This window comes from Scylla paramamosain, chromosome 35, assembly GCF_035594125.1.
Source record: "Scylla paramamosain isolate STU-SP2022 chromosome 35, ASM3559412v1, whole genome shotgun sequence".
Classification (NCBI taxonomy): Eukaryota; Metazoa; Arthropoda; class Malacostraca; order Decapoda; family Portunidae; genus Scylla; species Scylla paramamosain.
Window position 1 is genome coordinate 8437501 of NC_087185.1, and position 19579 is coordinate 8457079.

The 19579-nt window shown below is 46.3% G+C and overlaps 1 protein-coding gene across 1 annotated transcript in view; it reads left to right on the top strand.

Annotated features, from left to right (window-relative positions):
- The window catches only part of LOC135090407 (heterogeneous nuclear ribonucleoprotein L-like), a 216780-nt gene that overhangs the window by 185933 nt on the left and 11268 nt on the right, over window positions 1-19579 (top strand). Inside the window, 3 exon segments of the mRNA XM_063987161.1 lie at window positions 3304-3400; window positions 14773-14836; window positions 16897-17172. Of these exon segments, the coding sequence (XP_063843231.1) occupies window positions 3304-3400; window positions 14773-14836; window positions 16897-17172 (437 nt within the window).

A 19579-nucleotide genomic window follows, 5' to 3' on the forward strand; every position in this document is an offset into this window, starting at 1 on the left:
CCTCGCCTATCTTCTAACTTTCCTCCTCCTCTTTTCTTCTCTTAGTTTATCTTATCTTCTTTATCCTCGTTCCTTCTTTTTTTTCAACCTATCTCTCAGTCAAACCTTGCTCGTTACTCAGTGGTGTGATGGAGTGACTCTCTCTCTCTCTCTCTCTCTCTCTCTCTCTCTCTCTCTCTCTCTCTCTCTCTCTCTCTCTCTCTCTCTCTCTCTCTCTCTCTCTCTCTCTCTCTCTCTCAACTCATTCACCCTCTTCCAAACCACTCTTGCAGCCTCTTGTCTCTCCCCCTCTTCTTTTGTCTCCACTCCCCTCCAGCTCTCTCTCTCTCTCTCTCTCTCTCTCTCTCTCTCTCTCTCTCTCTCTCTCTCTCTCTCTCTCTCTCTCTCTCTCTCTCTCTCTCTCTCTCTCTCTCCCTTACATCATTCCCATAATTTTCCCCTTCAGTTCCTCTCCTTCCTCCTTCCTTTCTTACTCTAACTCTCCCCTCTCCCTCCGTTTACTCACTCCCCAAACCACGACCACCTTATCTCCCTCCTCTCTCTTCCCCTCTCCTCGCTCTCCCTCCCCATCTCTCCTCACCCTCATAAACACAGCTTTAAATCTCCCCTCGACCTTCTCCCCTCTTTTTTTTTTTTTTTTTTTTTTACCTCCTTTATCCATCCCTCATCTCCTCCTCCTCCTCCTCCTCCTCCTCCTCCTCCTCCTCCTCCTCCTCCTCCTCCTCCTCCTCCTCCTCCTCCTCCTCAGCAGTGTGTCAACAGAGCTTCTTGCAATCAATAGAAAAACAGTGAAAAGAACCCACAGAGTTTTAAGTACCATTGGTGACTGAAGGAAGAGCCATTGTTGAGAGAGAGAGAGAGAGAGAGAGAGAGAGAGAGAGAGAGAGAGAGAGAGAGAGAGAGAGAGAGGGGGGGGGAGAAGCACCAGATGTTCCACCCAAATGTTCGTTTCGCAAAATTATTCCAGGAAAACGTATCGTGATTTATTATTTTTTTTCCCTCTCCATAATTGGCGATTAAAACGATTACACCATTTTTCCACAGTCTCTCTCTCTCTCTCTCTCTCTCTCTCTCTCTCTCTCTCTCTCTCTCTCTCTCTCTCTCTCTCTCTCTCTCTCTCTCTCTCTCTCTCTCTCTCTCTCTCTCTCTCTCTCTCTCTCTCTCTCATCTACGTATCTTATTTGTCACTTCAGTATCTCTCTCTCTCTCTCTCTCTCTCTCTCTCTCTCTCTCTCTCTCTCTCTCTCTCTCTCTCTCTCTCTCTCTCTCTCTCTCTCTCTCTCTCTCTCTCTCTCTCTCTCTCTCTCTCTCTCTCCCCTTAATTAAGAGCAAGTGGACGGAGCTATCGCGTAGACACCCAAAGTTTTCTTTTTCGAGAGCTTCATTTGCATAATGTAAAAAGTTGGTTTCGATTTTTTTTTTTATTTTATTTTCAGTTTTACTTGTTTACTGGAGAGGAGAGACGAGGTGATGTATGTGTAGCTTATCTAGGCAAGGGAGAGATGGAGGGGTCAGGATTATGTTACGTGTGTGTGTGTGTGTGTGTGTGTGTGTGTGTGTGTGTGTGTGTGTGTGTGTGTGTGTGTGTGTGTGTTATTTGTGTTGTATGTCAAACTTCTCATCATTTGTCTCCTCCTCCTCCTCCTCCTCCTCCTCCTCCTCCTCCTCCTCCTCCTCCTCCTCCTCCTCCTCCTCCTCCTCCTCCTCCTCCTCCTCCTCCTCCTCCTCCTCCTCCTCCTCTTCTTGCTTCTTGCTTCTTCCTCCTCCTCCTCCTCCTCCTCCTCCTCCTCCTCCTCCTCCTTTCATGTTCCTTCAGTAAGTAATGTGTTTACTATGCAAGTTTCGTGTCGTGAAGGAAAGGACAAATCATCTTTATTGTATTATTATTTGAAATCACTATTATTTTTCCGCTTGTTTATCTTCCCAAAATGTGTGTGTGTGTCTTTCTTTCTCCTCCTTACAGAATTATTTTACCGTCATGTTTATTCTCCTAAAGTGTGTGTGTGTGTGTGTGTGTGTGTGTGTGTGTGTGTGTGTGTGTGTGTGTGTGTGTGTGTGTGTGTGTGTGTGTTCGTACTTTCACTGTTGCTATTTTTCCTTCCCATTGATATTAAATTTCAACTTGTCATGTTGCCTTTTATGGAGGAACAGGTAGTAGGCTCTATTGTTCTCCCTCCCTACTTTACCTTTGCTGTTCATGGGTAACCTTTATTTGCACGTGTGAAGGAAATATATATCTACTCATTCCCTGCATCAAGTTATGTAAGGTCTCAGGTTTGTCTTTAATTAACTCACCTAGCTGAATTGGGGTCACCTGGTCCTGTCACCTGTGCGCCTGTCACTTATTACCTCATTAGTCAATGCTGGTTAGTCAGCACTCGTCCCTTGGTGGCTATTTTTGTTGTTTGACTGCGTTGTTTTGGTGTCACAGTGAATCTCTATCTTTACTATTTTTTTTTTATTGTATGTTTCTGTGCTTGTATATCTTCTGCTATCTTTCTTTTTTCATTTGTTGTTTGGATGCTGGAATCAATCTTTCCATTTACGTCTCTTACTTTTTCTTTGCTTTTCTTTATTATTTTTACTCATCACGTTCACTATTTATTATCTCATACTGCTTAAAAACTCACCTGAGTTTTATTTAATTAGCCGGTCACTTTCCTTCCTCGTTAAGTATTCACCTCTAATACTTTTTTTTTTCCCCATGTCAATTAGTCCTGTCAAACCTTCCTTAATTCCAGTATGCTCCCCCTATTCTTCCTTCCAGTCTAATCTTTCCATCAGTTCCTCCTCCAGTTAACCCAGTCCATCCTTATTACAGCCCAGTACTCGCACTCCCCTCTCCTTACACGCTAAATCGACTTTTTTTTCACTCTCTCGCTCTCCAGCTTATCTTAATTTTAATCCCAATTACCAGCCCAATCACTCCCTTCCATAATGCTGTATACTCACGTGTCTTCCAGCCCAATTTGAAGCCCAAGCAGTATAGTATGTTTACCTCAGCTTATCTTTCAGCTCAATTCATAGCCCAATCTTCCTACCATAAGCCAGTAACTCAACGTACCTTCCTTCCAGCCCATTTTATAGCCCAAGTATATACCAATGTTTACCTCACCGTATCTTTCATGACAATTCATAGCCCAATCTTTCCCACAGATTAATATACTTACCTACCATACCTTCCTTCCAGCCCAATTTATAGCCCAATCCCTCCCACAATACAATATACTCAATACCTTCCTTCCAGCCCAATTTATAGCCAAAATATGTACCAGTGTGTGTATTCCTTAACTCTCTGCGCACATTTGACGGCATTGACCCAGCCACACGGGCGCGGGAGGGGCTGCAGGGAGCTGACATCTACTCCGGCTGCTGCACCCTCAGGATTGAGTACGCCAAGGTGAGTGTTGGTGTGCGTGTGTGTGAGAGAGAGAGAGAGAGAGAGAGAGAGAGAGAGAGAGAGAGAGAGAGAGAGAGAGAGAGAGAGAGAGAGAGAGAGAGAGAGAGAGAGAGAGGGGGGGGGGGATGTTACATTTATTGCCCCTGTGATGTATTTGTGTTTTCATTTCCACTTTGACTTTTCTAACTTTGAGTATTTTAGAGAGAGAGAGAGAGAGAGAGAGAGAGAGAGAGAGAGAGAGAGAGAGAGAGAGAGAGAGAGAGAGAGAGAGAGAGAGAGAGAGAGAGAGAGAGAGACCTATACAGCCTCACTTGTTTACTCTTGTTATATTGCTTTGATCACCTTTTGTTGAGAGAAAATGGAAGTTTGTTTGCTGCAGTTTGTGATTGTTTGCTTTTCAATGGAGCTGTGTGGACCTTTGTACCTGTACGGTATCCTGGGCAGAGAGAGAGAGAGAGAGAGAGAGAGAGAGAGAGAGAGAGAGAGAGAGAGAGAGAGAGAGAGAGAGAGAGAGAGAGAGAGAGAGATATGATGATGATGATGATGATGATGTAATATTTTTGTCATCGCTTTTTCTCTCTCTCTCTCTCTCTCTCTCTCTCTCTCTCTCTCTCTCTCTCTCTCTCTCTCTCTCTCTCTCTCTCTCTCTCTCTCTCTCTCCATATTCTTCTTCTATCTGTTACCTGTATTTACCTGCATAACCTCCTCCTCCTCCTCCTCCTCCTCCTCCTCCTCCTCCTCCTCCTCCTCCTCCTCCTCCTCCTCCTCCTCCTCCTCCTCCTCCGTTTTCTTATTCATTGCTGTCTTCTTCACTCCTCTTCCTCCTCCTCATTCACCTCTTCCTCGTGTTGCGCTTCATTTTCCTCTTTTTCCCTTCTCTTCTTCATCTCAATTTTCTCCTCCTCCTCCTCCTCCTCCTCCTCCTCCTCCTCCTCCTCCTCCTCCTCCTCCTCCTCTTCCTCCTCCTCTTCCTCCGCTGTGTTGGAGGTAATATGGCAAGGAAAGGGAGCCCGCTTATCCCTCCTCAAACCAGGATTATGAGGAGGAGGAGGAGGAGGAGGAGGAGGAAGGAAGGAAGGAAGGAAGGAAGGAAGAGAGGGAGAGGAGGGAGGGAGGGAAAAATGCATTCTCCACCTTACCATGTTCTCTCTCTCCTCACCTCCTCTCCCCTTGCTTCTGTTAGTATATCCTCCCCTCTTCTTCCTCCTCCTCTCTTCCTCATCCTCTTTCCTTCCTTTCCACCCATGATACTCTGCCGCTTACGTGTAATATCTATCCCCTTCCTCTTCCTTATCTGTGTGTCTTTATCATATCTTGCGTATCTTGTTCCTCCTCACTTTTTATCCCTCTTTTTGGTTCCTCTTACACTCGGTTCCCTATTTTCTCCTTTCTTTTTATTTTCCTATCCTTTCCTTTCCTCGCCTCTCCTCACCTTATCTTTCCTTTTTACTTAACTTTTCCTCTCCTATATGTGTTTATTCCTTCTTTCCTTTCCTTTCCTTTCCTTTCCTTTCCTTTCCTTTCCTTTCCTTTCCTTTCCTTTCCTTTCCTTTGCCTTGCCTCGCCTTGCCTTGCCTCGCCTTGCCTTGCCTAATCTAACTACCTAACCTAACTTTAACTTAACCTAACCTGACATAACTTTACCTTACCTAACTAAACTTAACCTAATCTAACCTTGCCTTACCTTACCTAACTTAACCTAACCTTACCTAACCTTGCTTAAACTTACCTACTAGTCTTACCTCACCTCGACTTTACCTAACCTTGCCTAACATTCTCCTTGCCTTTCCCTTCTACTTGCTTCTCTCCCCTTCAAATACCATCCTTCTTCCTCACATTCCCTTTCTCTTCCCTTCCCTTCCCTTCCCTCACCTTCTCTTTCCTCCTCTTCCCTTCTCTTCTTTCCTCCTCTTTCAAGTCAACATCATCACAACTCACGCGCTCAAATAACTCGGTGTGAAGCATTGTAACGATGAGTAAGCCTGATGATGGGGGAGAGAGAGAGGGAGAGAGAGAGAGAGAGAGAGAGAGAGAGAGAGAGAGAGAGAGAGAGAGAGAGAGAGAGAGAGAGAGAGAGAGAGAGAGAGAGAGGCGTCAACATTGTACACGGTAACTGAAGCGTGTTAGGGCTAGTTTGCTGATGCATGTCAGTCAGTCTCTCTCTCTCTCTCTCTCTCTCTCTCTCTCTCTCTCTCTCTCTCTCTCTCTCTCTCTCTCTCTCTCTCTCTCTCTCTCTCTCGTCCATCCGCTTGTATCTTAAGTAATCTCTTTTCCTTCCATCTTTCGTAATAAACACCACCGCCGCCACCACCAGCACCACCACCATCACCACCACCATCACCACCACCACCACCACCACCAATACCTCAATAGTAGACTAAGCGCGCGCGGGCAGGCACACACACTAAACCGCCATAACATTAGCATAACATCACCACCACCACCACCATCACCACCACCACCACTCCCGCCGCCACCACCCTCATGATCTGGGTCGTTAAGAATTTTAATCTTGTAGACTCTTGTGATTGAACTGAGAGAGAGAGAGAGAGAGAGAGAGAGAGAGAGAGAGAGAGAGAGAGAGAGAGAGAGAGAGAGAGAGAGAGAGAGAGAGAGAGAGAGAGAGAGAGAATTAGCCGCTATTCTCTGCTTTGCTCTAAATTTGCGTGAAATTTGGCTCGATTTTCTATTTTGCATTAAACTTGCGTGACTTTACCTGAACATTTAGAGAGAGAGAGAGAGAGAGAGAGAGAGAGAGAGAGAGAGAGAGAGAGAGAGAGAGAGAGAGAGAGAGAGAGAGAGAGAGATTTGCTGCTATTTTCTATTTTCCTCGAAACTTGTGTGACTTCATCTGAACGTAGAGAGAGAGAGAGAGAGAGAGAGAGAGAGAGAGAGAGAGAGAGAGAGAGAGAGAGAGAGAGAGAGAGAGAGAGATGTAATAAAAGTTCAAAGGTCACCCCAAGATTAACTTAAGCACTTGGTAACACTGCACAGTTTTGCCTCCCTTTATAAAATGCTCCCCGAACATAAGGAAGATGGACCAGGGAAAAAAATAAACCTTAACTTAGACCTGCGTGCCACCCACTTTACAATAACAAAAATCAAGCTGTAATCACCTGTTGTTAATTACAGTAGAGGAAATTATGTAATTGTTGTGGACGAAGGACTAAAGGTGATTTTTAGATCCATGAGAGATATCTGAAATTTACTAGAAAGGTAATTTGAGTAAGATAACCTAAACTAACTATAACGTAAATTAATTATAACATGAAAGCAAATTAGGTGTATTTGTATTTAGGAAAGTTAATTTTATACTGTACATTCTCTCTCTCTCTCTCTCTCTCTCTCTCTCTCTCTCTCTCTCTCTCTCTCTCTCTCTCTCTCTCTCTCTCTCTCTCTCTCTCTCTCTCTCTCTCTCTCTCTCTCTCTCTCTGTGTGTGTGTGTGTGTGTGTGTGTGTGTGTGTGTGTGTGTGTGTGTGTGTGTGTGTGTGTGTGTGTGTGTGTGTGTGTGTGTGTGTATATATATATATATATATATATATATATATATATATATATATATATATATATATATATTTTTTTTTTTTTTTTTTTTTTTTTTTATTTATTGTTTTTATATATTTTTTTCCTGGAATAGGTAGTCATGCATCGGTACAGTATTTTTCCTTATTTTTTATTTTATTTTTATTTCATTTTTGGGAGGAAGGTATGAATAGGTTCAGCTGGAAAACGTGAAATGCGAGGATGCTGCGCCATAGATAAAAAAAAAAGTTTGGATGGTTGGATAGATTTATGGATGAGGATGACAGATGGTGTTAGCTTTACTGGAGGTGTGTGTGTGTGTGTGTGTGTGTGTGTGTGTGTGTGTGTGTGTGTGTGTGTGTGTGTGTGTGTGTGTGTGTGTGTGTGTACGCGCGCGCGAGCGCGCGTGTGTGCGCAGGGAAGCGAGTTAGTGTTGTCATCGTCATGATATATAATGTAAGCACACAGACACTATTGCAAAATGTCATGGGGAAAGCGCGCGCGCGCGCACACACACACACACACACACACACACACACACACACACACACACACACACACACACACACACACACACACACACACACCATTCACCGGAATATGAAATGCTGTACGTGGAAATTGAAAGTATGAAAGGAAAGGAGAATAATGATGAGAGAGAGAGAGAGAGAGAGAGAGAGAGAGAGAGAGAGAGAGAGAGAGAGAGAGAGAGAGAGAGAGAGAGAGAGAGAGAGAGAGAGAGACCACCACCGTCAGCTTTAAAGAGTCGTAGTGAGGCACAGCAGCAAGGCGCCTCATCACCAACCCCCATTTTCTATACAGGGTCAGCAGAGGGCAGGGCAGCAGTGCAGGTCATTTCCCCTCACTGATTTATTCCCCTTGGTCACCTCCCCTTCCTGGACGTGCTTCCCTCGTGAGCATTTTGCCCCTCTCTCTTATTCATGGAGCCTTATGATCCGTTTGTGGTAAATTACAATCGATTATTCATTATTACCATTATTTAATTAATCACTGCTACATTTTTTTTACCGTAATTACTTGCTTTTAGATTACTTTTTGTATTGCAGTCTCCGAAATAATTTTGTAGCTTGGGGAGGACGAAATTAACCTGTTCTCTCTCTCTCTCTCTCTCTCTCTCTCTCTCTCTCTCTCTCTCTCTCTCTCTCTCTCTCTCTCTCTCTCTCTCTCTCTCTCTCTCTCTCTCTCTCTCTCTCTCTCTCTCTTTTGTGCCAATGCAAACTTTTTTCGTGCTCAATATTAGTAAAAGAGTTGACCTGACCTGACCTAATTAACAACTGGTTTATGTCATTGTTTTAATTATGACAGTGCTATTGAATAAATCATTAGAGGGAAAAGGGAAAAAAAAAAAAAAACCACAGGGGATTCTGCCACAGGGGAAATTTGTAGAGGATAGAATAAACAAACCAAGGGAAAATTTACCACGGGCAGGAAATATGTTGAAGAGAATTCTACTGAGGGGGAGAGAGTTTCCAAGGGGTACAACAGATAAACCAAGCGGAAAATCACCACCGGACGAAAATATCTAGGGAAAATATGTCACGAGGCAAATATCCAAGGTGAAGGAGTGACCGCGGAGTTGCCAGGTCACGCGGCAGGCAGGAGAGGTCAGGGGTCACAACACAGGCCGCAAGGTCAGACAACTCTGCGCGTAAAATATAGCAACACTTGATGCCATTTTAGGAAGCTGACCCGTAAATAGTGACCGCGGACACGCTTAATTCAGAGTTGAGTAGACGCAGCGAGCGGCGGGGTGAGGGGGGTAAGAGGAGGGGGAGGGAAGGAGAGAAAAGTGGAGGTGAAGGGGGAGAGGGAGAGGTGTAGGTAAATAAGAAGAGGTGAAGGAGAGGACGGGAATGTGGTGTAAAGCAGGGAAAGGTGGAGGGAAAGAGAGAATGATGGAGGTAAGTAGGGAGATGTGGAGAGGAAAGGGAGAGGTAAGGAGGGAGAGTTGGCTGCTGGATGGATGGAGTAAAGTAGGAAACGGAGGACAGGTGGAAGTAAAAAATCTTTGGTTTAGGAAAGGAAGAGGGCGAAAAGAAAGGAAGGAAGAGATGAAACGAGTAAGGTGGAGGAAAGAGATAAGAAATAGAAGAGGAAAAAGGAAGGAAGAAAAGCGTTAAGGAAAGGAGGGAAGGAGGGAGGAAGGAAGGGAGAGAGAGACGTTAAAAGAAATAAGGGAGAGAGCGAGGGAAGAAGGTGGAGTATTTAAGAAGTTCAGGGATTTAAAGAGGGGGAGTGGAAGTTCGCAATTATAGAAGGGGAAGTAAAGGGCTTAGGAGAAAGGGAGGGCCAGTTTAGGGAGTGGAGGGAGGGGGAAATCCTAAGAGAAGGGGTAGGGAGGGGAAGATTTGGGACAGAACAATGCAGGTCAGGAAAGGTAAAGTGAAAAGTTTGGGTTTAAGGGAGGGGAATGGGAGGGAGAGTCAGGGGGAGTGTTAAAGGGAGAGGGGCTGGGAGAGTAAGTCCCGATGTGGAATGTAGGACGGGGTGTGGCGGGGAGGGAGAGGGGAGAGGAAGGGTGGTGAGGGAAGGGAACACCGGACCAGACCAGCTTACCTCCCTGACCCACGAACTTAACGGAGCATAAGAAACTCCTTACGAGAGAGAGAGAGAGAGAGAGAGAGAGAGAGAGAGAGAGAGAGAGAGAGAGAGAGAGAGAGAGAGAGAGAGAAATACACACACGAGGGAAGGTCATTGCAACTTTAATCTTTTCTTTTCTTTCTTTTTCTTTCTTTTCATGTCATCAAGCGGCGTGACTGTGACTGTGGGGAGGAATTAGTTGAATTTAGATGAAAAATTAATTTTATAGGCTTATTAGAACACACACAGAGAGAGAGAGAGAGAGAGAGAGAGAGAGAGAGAGAGAGAGAGAGAGAGAGAGAGAGAGAGAGAGAGAGAGAGAGAGATATGCATACAATTTTTTTTTAGTCACCGCTTGCACAGTAAATATAGAAAACGTTAAATTCTCTTGACAGATTTTTTTTTCCCATGCGCAGGTTATGTATATATAAAGAAAAACATTTGGCTGAATGAACCCACTTTTTTCTTGTTCTCATTCTATCTTTAATCTTTATTTAACTTGTACTTTTATTGTATAGTTATAAGCATTACCTCAGTCAGTCATTGGGCTCGTCAGTCTGTCAGTCAGTCAGTTTGTTAATCTAGCATTCAGGTATTTAGCCAGCCAGCCAGTCACTCAGTTTGCCAGTCTCTTTCTCATCCAGTCTGCCATTCTATATAGTAATCAGTCACTTTGTCATCCAGTCAGTTAGCATCTGTCAGTCGGTCAGTCTGTCAGTTTGTCTCAGTCAGTCAGTCATTCATCCGGTCCATCAGTTAGTCGGTCAGTCTATCAATTAGTCTATCAGTCAATCAGTCTATCAGTCAGTCAAGCAACCAATGTATCAGTCAGTCGGTCAGTCCATCAGTTACCGAATCTATTCCAGTTAATCAGTCAGCTAGTCTATCAGTCAGTCCATCAGTCTATCATCCCTTAAAGCGGCAAGATCAACATGTGCCTTCCACCTCCCCTTCCCAGGCCTTCTTTTCCGCCACAGACAAGTAAAGAATCACGCTAATATCCAGTAATAAGTAAAGATAATGGTAATGCCCACTAAGCACCTTATGGTAAGCCTTATTCATGCACACACTGGCAGCCCGCCATTAATACTTATAAATGATGCTGCTTCATAAATTTCCTCTTTGCTCTGATGAAAAAATAATGGCAGTGACCTCAAAAATGACCTTTACTTATAGAGCGTCACTTAATGCTGTTTATACTTATGATGGTTCTACTTATTTATGGTTAATTGAAAAGTAATTACTAATCTTGTTGCTATCCCTCACTTCAGAATTATATGTAGATAATAGTAGTAAAATTCCCTTACTTAAGAAATTGATTACTTAATACTATTGGAATTTACTACTAATGCTACGTACAGTTATCCAACGAGACTATTACTACTCAGTACTGTCCATTAAGTACGATGATCCACTACTTATATAACTCACTACTAATGCTGCCACTTATTCTCCTTCCTGACCATTACTTACAACAACATGAAAAAGATTAGGAAAGCTACAAGAATCCATTAGGCCTACACGTGGCAGTCCCTGTATAAAGCATGCCTACGTATTTCCACCTTTCATCCGCAACCATAAATTCGTCTAATCTTCTTAATGCTACATAAAAAAACTCCCCTTTAGATTTATAGTAATGATAATGATCCTGTTTTGCACACTGAAATATTCCCGTCCTATATTCAAAAGCTCTCGTCGTGCTTACATTTGGCTAAAGAGGCGGAAACCAGGGGGCGGGGAGGTAGTGAGGTGTTCACAGGTGAGGAGGGGGTGGGGGGCCTCATTAGCACCAGGTGTGAAGGCTGGGAAGGTAAAGGAAGGGGTTAGGGAAGGGAGGAGTTTACCTGGCGACAAGAGGGTTGGGTTTGGGTGTGTCTGTCTGGGTCTTGGCTGCTCTCTCTCTCTCTCTCTCTCTCTCTCTCTCTCTCTCTCTCTCTCTCTCTCTCTCTCTCTCTCTCTCTCTCTCTCTCTCTCTCTCTCTCTCTCTCTCTCTCTCTCTCTCTCTCTCTCCGGTAATTCTGACTTGGTGCACATGAAAATGTTTTGGTATTTAATGGCCTTACTCGAGTCTGGTAAATGTCAATAGGTGTGTGTGTGTGTGTGTGTGTGTGTGTGTGTGTGTGTGTGTGTGTGTGTGTGTGTGTGTTTGTGTTTGCAAAATCGTAAAGCTTAAGCACTTACGTTTGTCATAAATTCTGTTTGACCGGCCAGCTACAAATCCTCTTGTCTCCTCCTCCTCCTCCTCCTCCTCTTCTCCACACGTGTTCTCGTTGTATTTCATCAGTAGTATTTCCAAACACCACTTCCTGCTTCTGTTCTCCTCTTCCTCTTTACCTGCAGTGAACTTCCCTCTTAACTCTTCCTCCTCCGTAGCTGTTCCCCACCATGTAATCTTACTTGTACTTCTCTTCCTCCTCTGCCTCAACTGTTCTCCATCTTGTTGCTTACCTGTCGTTCACTTCCCACTTCTTTCTCCTCTTTCTCAGTTGTTCACCTTGTATTTAACCTGTATACTGTTCTCTCCTCTTAATTGTCTCCTCTTCCTCGTCTGTCCACTTCCTTCTCTTCCCCACTTGTAGTAATCTTCCTTTCTCACTTGTCTCCTCTTCCTCCTGTTCCTCCTTGCATGTAGTATTCGTTCCTCTTCTTCCTCACCTGTTTTTGACCTGTAGTAATTTTCCTTTCTCTTACTTGTCACCTCCGTCTTACTCAACTTGTATTCTCTTTCTCCTTTTCCTCACTTGTTTTCTACCTTGTAATCTCACCTGTAGTACTCGTTCCTTTCTCCTCCTCACCTCGTCCTCACCTCGCCATTGCTGCGTGAGGCGGACCAGACAACGAGCGGAGTAAGACAAACCTCGAGACGCCGCGCCGTAATCAGACTTGCAAATCCAAACCAACTTTTGTCGCCGAGGGAGCAGAGATGTCGAAGTCAATACACATCGGGAGGAGGAAGAGGAGGAAGGAGGAGGAAGGAGGAAGGACAGAGAGGAGGAGACGAAAGATGCTAGGACTGACGGCTTTATCTTCTTCCTCCTCCTCCTCCTCCTCCTCCTCCTCCTCCTCCTCCTCCTCCTCCTCCTAGTCGTAAATCCTCTTACCTGACAATCCTCTTACCTTTATATTGTTTTAATGTTTTTTTAAGGTTCTTCCAGCCGCGTGTGGGAAGCTTCTAAGTGATTTCTTATATTATTAGATGGCACTCTTAACTCCTGTGTGTGTGTGTGTGTGTGTGTGTGTGTGTGTGTGTGTGTGTGTGTGTGTGTTTGTGTGTTTGTGTGGGATAGTGTCTTGTGTTTGTGTGGGATAGTGTCGTGTGTTTGTGTGTAATTCTCTCTCTCTCTCTCTCTCTCTCTCTCTCTCTCTCTCTCTCTCTCTCTCTCTCTCTCTCTCTCTCTCTCTCTCTCTCTCTCTCTCTCTCTCTCTCAATGTCAGAATTTATCATACCTGTTTTGTCACACTTGTCTGCCTCTCTCACTCTCCCTCAACCTGTTCTAAGTGACATTTATTATTCTCTCTCTCTCTCTCTCTCTCTCTCTCTCTCTCTCTCTCTCTCTCTCTCTCTCTCTCTCTCTCTCTCTCTCTCTCTCTCTCTCTCTCTCTCTCTCTCTCTCTCTCTCTCTCTCTCTCTCTCTCTCTCTCTCTCCACGTAATTTTAATTATGCTTAAGCTCATATTAAAGGATTCTCTGATATTAGTAAATTATCTTCATTTTGCTATTTATCATTTACTTATCCTCAACTTTATTATATTTTTTTCCCCTCAAGCTCTCGGTAAATTTTCTTTTCTTTCTTTACTTTAGCCTTAGGTAATGTGTGAATCTTTTCTCAGTAACTTCCTTCGTTCTTCTCATGTTTCTGTATTTATTTATATTATTTACTGTTTTCTTTTCTTTGTTTTCTCTTAATTTATTCCTCTTTCTCGTAGCATTTTCGCTTCGTCTGTTGTATAATTCTTTTGTCAGTAACTTCCCTCTTTTTCTCGTATATTTTTGTATTAGTTTTATTTACTATTTTCTTTTTTCTTCATATTCTGTTTATTCCTCTTTCTCTTGTCGCATTTTCGCATCGTCTATTGTATCTCTCTCTCTCTCTCTCTCTCTCTCTCTCTCTCTCTCTCTCTCTCTCTCTCTCTCTCTCTCTCTCTCTCTCTCTCTCTCTCTCTCTCTCTCTCTCTCTCTCTCTCTCTTGTTTACTTTGTTTTATTTAATAATTTCCCTTTTTCTTCTTATTCTTTCTTTATTCCTCTTCCTCTTGTCTCATTTTCTTTCTTACTTCATGTCCTATTTACGTGTCTCGTCTCATTTCCTCTTTATCTACGTTCTCTCTTACGCCGCCTCGCCTTCATTTGTTTCCGAGGTTTATTCTCACTTCACTGCGCCCTTGTTTTATTCACTTGACCTCCTTCGCATATTCTACTCCACATCTCTCTCCCTCCCCCTCCTTTCCTTCTCCTCCTCACCTTCTTTAGTATGTCTGTTTACTCCCTCATTTGTCTTCTTGACTTGCTTTACATCATCTTTCTGTTTGTTCTATCTTGTTCACGAGTCTTTTTTTCTGTCTTACTTTTTTCTCTTTCTCCTCGTTGGCTTCCTCGCGTTCCTTTGCACCTTCGTATTTACTCTCCTCTTGTTGACTTTCTCTTTCTTCGCCCTTGTTTTTAGTTTATTGTCCTCTTTCTTCTCTGTCCTTGTTCGTATTTCATTAGAATTTTTTTTTCTCCTGAGTTGTGTTCTTATTTCTATTTTTTTTCGTTTTTCATCACTCCGCACTACTGCTACTACTACTACTACTACTACTACTACTACTACTACTACTACTACTACTACTATTACTACTACTACTGTATCCACCTCCACTACAACCTTCTATTTACCGAAGAACCGAAGGGAAGCCGCAATAATCCAATAGGCCTACACGTGGCAGTCCCTGTACAAAGCCTGCCTATATCCACATATCATCCCCGTCCATAAATTTGTCTAATCTCCCAAAGCTTCCTATTGACTGCACTAACAATCTGATTACGGAGTCTGTTCCTGCTGGCTACCATTGTGTTTCGGGGCCTGTTTCTTGTCTCTGTTTTACTACTACTACTACTACTACTACTACTACTACTACTACTACTACTACTACTACTACTACTACTACTACTACACCGTTACCATCACCGCAACTATACTTTTTTTACCTCCTCCTCCACTACCACCACCACCATCCCTCACTGACAACGTTCTCGCCTCTCCCCGCAGCCCAGCAAGTTGAACGTGTACAAGAACGATGCCGAAAGCTGGGACTTTACCAACCCCAACGTGGGTAAGTAGTCACCGCCCCTCCTTGCCCACACCAGCCTTGAGCCCCCACACCCCCACGCCCCCACCCTCTGGCTCCTGATAGCTGGAGGGTTGGGGTGTGCTGGGGATGGGAGGTTTAATCTTGTTATTTATTAAGATTCATAGGTTTAGGTGAGGTATATTGGAAGAAGAAAATTATAATATGTATTTTTTTATAGTGAATATTGTTGAGCGTCTAATTCTTGTTGCTACTGTTTGTTTGTTATTTGTTTGTTATTATTGTGAGGCGAGAGAGGTTGAGGGTGAGGTTACGGCTCCAACACAGCACAAGCAAACCCTCCAGGGCGAATCAGGCACTCCGGGCGGCGCGGCGGGGGAGGGCAGAGGGAGCACCGCGGGAGGAAAGGAGGAGGAAGGGATGTCATGGACGCCTCCTCTCCTCCCCGCATACCCTCTTTTCCTCCCCTCTCACCCTCGTTTCCTCCATTCCTTTCCTCTTCCTCCCCTCTCCTCTCTCCTCTCCTCTCTTCTCCTCTCCTCTCCTCTCCTCTCCTCTCCTCTCCTCTCCTCTTCTCTTCTCCTCTTCTGTTCTTTTCTTTTCTCTTCTCTTCTCTTCTCTTCTCTTCTCTTCTCTTCTCTTCTCTTCTCTTCCCATTATTCTTCGTCCTAGTTACATGCCTATTTTTTTCTGTTTTCTGTCTTCCTCCTCCTCCTCCTCCTCCTCCTCCTCCTCCTCCTCCTCCTCCTCCTCCTCCTCCTCCTCCTCCTGCTCGTGTTAACACTAGTATCTTACAACTTCTAGCCCCTATTCTCTCTCTCTCTCTCTCTCTCTCTCTCTCTCTCTCTCTCTCTCTCTCTCTCTCTCTCTCTCTCTCTCTCTCTCTCTCTCTCTCTCTCTCTCTCTCTCTCGTCCCCCCGCTCGCACCGCCCACCACCACCCACGCCCAAAACTCTCAAGTCCACAGCTACGCCCACTCATAACTCGCCACGCCCACAGGGAGGGAGGGAGGGAGAGGGGGGAAAAGGGAGGGAGTTGAGAGCTTGCCTTCCCCTCCTCGCCGCCGCCGCTACCACCACCACCACCACCACCACCACCACCACACTTCGCCCAGCCATTCATGTCCATTTTCTCTCACTCTTCACCGATACAACAAGCTGCCAGCATATATATTTTCCCTTCGACTCCATATATATATTTTTTACAACGTCTTGCCGAGTCTTCCTTCCAACCCATCAACTCTGTGAGGACAAGATAAGACACAAGCCTCCAACACCCGTCAGTAGGCTGCCCCGTGTGTGTATGAAGAGAGAGAGAGAGAGAGAGAGAGAGAGAGAGAGAGAGAGAGAGAGAGAGAGAGAGAGAGAGAGAGAGAGAGAGAGAGTGGGGGGGTAGCGTGACAGTCTTCGTTGAACATTTCCTTCTCTACTTACTGTGACACTTCCTCCTCCTCCTCCTCCTCCTCCTCCTCCTCCTCCTCCTCCTCCTCCTCCTCCTCCTCCTCCTCCTCCTCCTCCTCCTCCTCCCTGACAGCCCAGCTCTCAGCCGCTTTATCCTGACATGACATTCCCTTCTTCCCCAAACCCTGCTTTTCAATGCGTTACTCCGGCCACTATTCAAACATTTCCTGGATCTTTTGAAGATATTTTCCTGTACGTGTGTGTGTGTGTGTGTGTGTGTGTGTGTGTGTGTGTGTGTGTGTGTGTGTGTGTGAGAGAGAGAGAGAGAGAGAGAGAGAGAGAGAGAGAGAGAGAGAGAGAGAGAGAGAGAGAGAGAGAGAGAGAGATGCAAGTAACGGGGCGGGGCGGGGCGGGGCAGCGACACTTGGGGTGCAGCACACCAGAACATCACACACGCGGCGGTGTGACGCCGTCCGTGGGAGCGGCGGGCGGCGGGCGGCAGGCGGCGCCCTCCCGCCACACCACACAGGCGGCCGCCCGGCTCCGGTGCATGACAAACAATAACACTATGGCCCCGCCACAGACAGAGCCACAGAAGACTTGCCACACAGACGCGGAGCCTCCCGCCAGCACCCGCTGCCTCTGTGCGCCACAGTGTTATTGTTGTCATGTGTCGCCCCGCAGCCGTGTGCCAATGTGTGTTCTGTGTGCAGGGAGAGGCGCCCGCACGCCCCCACCTCCAGGAGCCGTCCCCCGGGCCCGTCCCGCCGCCGCCCCCAGACCGCTGCCCCCTGCCCGCCAGGCCCCGCCCCGCTAAGGTAAGCCCTGTGCTCGTCTCTCCCTCCCTCGTCGCTGCCGCCGCCGCCGCCGCCGCCGCCGCCGCCGCCGCCGCCGCCGCCTCCGCCTCCTCCTCCGGCAACGCGGGACAAAGTGTACAAGGGGAGAAGGGGGAGAAGACCCGTGAGTGGCTGTTCCCCCTCTCCCCTCCCCGGCGGCAGTCGTGCCTCTCCAATGGCGGCCGGAAGCCGGGAACAAGTCGACACCTCGGACACTCTTCGTCGAGGGAAATTCCGAAGGTGTCTCTGCTATGGGGGGCGGGGGGCGGGGGGCGGGGGGCGGGGGGTCGTGCGCGGCAGCAGGGTGAGGGCGCGCGGTCCCGGCAGGTGGCGGCGGTATTGACGTGTGGGGCCGTGACGGCGTGATGCAGCATTGTGGTGCAGCGCGGGGCGGGGCGGGGCGGCACCACCACCACCACCACGCCCCGCCCCGCCCCGCCAGGCCCCTTGCCTCGTTCCCGCGGCCACGCAGAGCTCAGCGGGGCACCCTGGACACTACAGCAGCCAGGCCCACCACGTAGACAAAATGGCGGACATGTTGAAGCACTGAGGACACTTTTCCTTCCTTCCTTCCTTCCTTCCTTCTTTCCTTCCTTACTTGGACCTCACCCCGCGGGGCGCAGGGCCTTGTTGAGGCTACCCGTGCCCACAGGGGATGCGGCACCATCTTGTTGTCTCACACACACACACACACACACACACACACACACACACACACACACACACACACACACACACACACACACACACACACACACACACACACACACACAGCATCGTGGCATTATTGACTCCGCTGATGGACTCTTCTCAGATCATGTGTTTACGATGCTTTACAGCCGCTTGTGGGGGGCGGGGGGCGGGGGGCGGATGCTAAGTGTGTGCGAGAAGGTGTATGTAGGTCTCCACGCCCACCATCACCCCTCACCCAGCCCTCCCCAGCACATCCCCCCCACCCCACGCTCTCGCTCCCTTCCTTCCATCCTCGACTGATATTAATTATAGCGGGAAGCGGACGTTAATTTACTGAACCGGTGCCCTGGTTGTCAGTCGCGGCGGCGGCAGTAGAAGTGGCAGTAGTAATTAGTAGTAGAAGTAGTAATAGTAGTAGTAGTTGTAGTAGTAATAGTAGTAGTAGTAGTAGTAGTTGTAGTAGTAGTAGTAGTAGAAGTAAATGTTGTAGTTTGAAGTAAAAACTATTCCTGCAGTAGTATCAGTAGTTTTAAGTAGTCGTTGTAAAAGTGGTAGTAGTGGTTGTAATAGTTGTAGTAGTAGAGATTTTGGTGGTGGAACAAAATATATCTACACGTTTTCGTTTTCTTTACAAGACTTGAAAACCTCTCTCTCTCTCTCTCCCTCTCCCTCTCCCTCTCCCTCCCTCTCTCTCTCTCTCTCTCTCTCTCTCTCTCTCTCTCTCTCTCTCTCTCTCTCTCTCTCTCTCTCTCTCTCTCTCTCTCTCTCTCGCCACAAGCACCGGGTGAAAAAAATCTGGATACCTGAGCAACCATGTCCCAAAAGACCTCCTCCTCCTCCTCCTCCTCCTCCTCCTCCTCCTCCTCCTCCTCCTCCTCGTTTTTGGGTCTGAGTTACTGGTCTTCCTCTTAATCACACGTTCAGCCATGCTCGTCCTTCCCTTCCTTTCGTCTCCTCCTCGTCCTCCTCCTCCTCCTTTTCACTTCATAATCTTTGTTGTAATATTCATATATGTCAACTTTCTTTTATATTCCAGACTTTTCTCATTCAGTCGCTCTTTTCTTTCTCCTCCTCCTCCTCCTCCTCCTCCTCCTCCTCCTCCTCCTCCTCCTCCTCCTCCTCCTCCTCCTCCTCCTCTTCCTTGTCCCAACTCGTAATTTACTCCAGAGGTCCTGAGAGGAGATTTTTGCTTTTATTTTTACAGTTCCCGAGCTAATGTTGGCGGATTTTTCGGCCATTAATCGTAAGGATGATAAGGAGATGAAGTTTTGGAAGTTATTTATGAGAGGTTGAGGGAGGAGGAGGGAGTAGCAGGGTTAAAGGAGTGGTGGCGTGGATTGGTGAAGGACATGTCGAGAGAGAGAGAGAGAGAGAGAGAGAGAGAGAGAGAGAGAGAGAGAGAGAGAGAGAGAGAGAGAGAGAGAGAGAGAGAGAATCGGGCGACTGGGAAAACATGTCCTTGGCGGAGAGAAAAGGAAGGAAAGAAGGGGAAAAAAGGCATTCAGAAAATTATTAAAGATCCTTTGCATTAGCTCATGAGGAAGGAAAATGCGAAGGAGTCTTACATAGTGATAAAGAAGAGGAGGAATATGATAATAAAGAAGCGGAGAGAGAGGTCGAGAGGGAAAAATACTACTTTCGTGTTACATAAGAGGGAAAATGAGGAATGTAACTCCGGTAGCCAAAAAAGAGGTGGGGAAAGATAAGGAAGATAGTGGTAGAGAGAAGGAGTTGAGGAGAAGGAAGAGGGGGAAGATATCGAGAGGGAAAAAATCACCTTACCCTCATCTAACAAAAGAGGAAATATCAGAAAACTAACTCCTGTAGTCAAGAAAAGA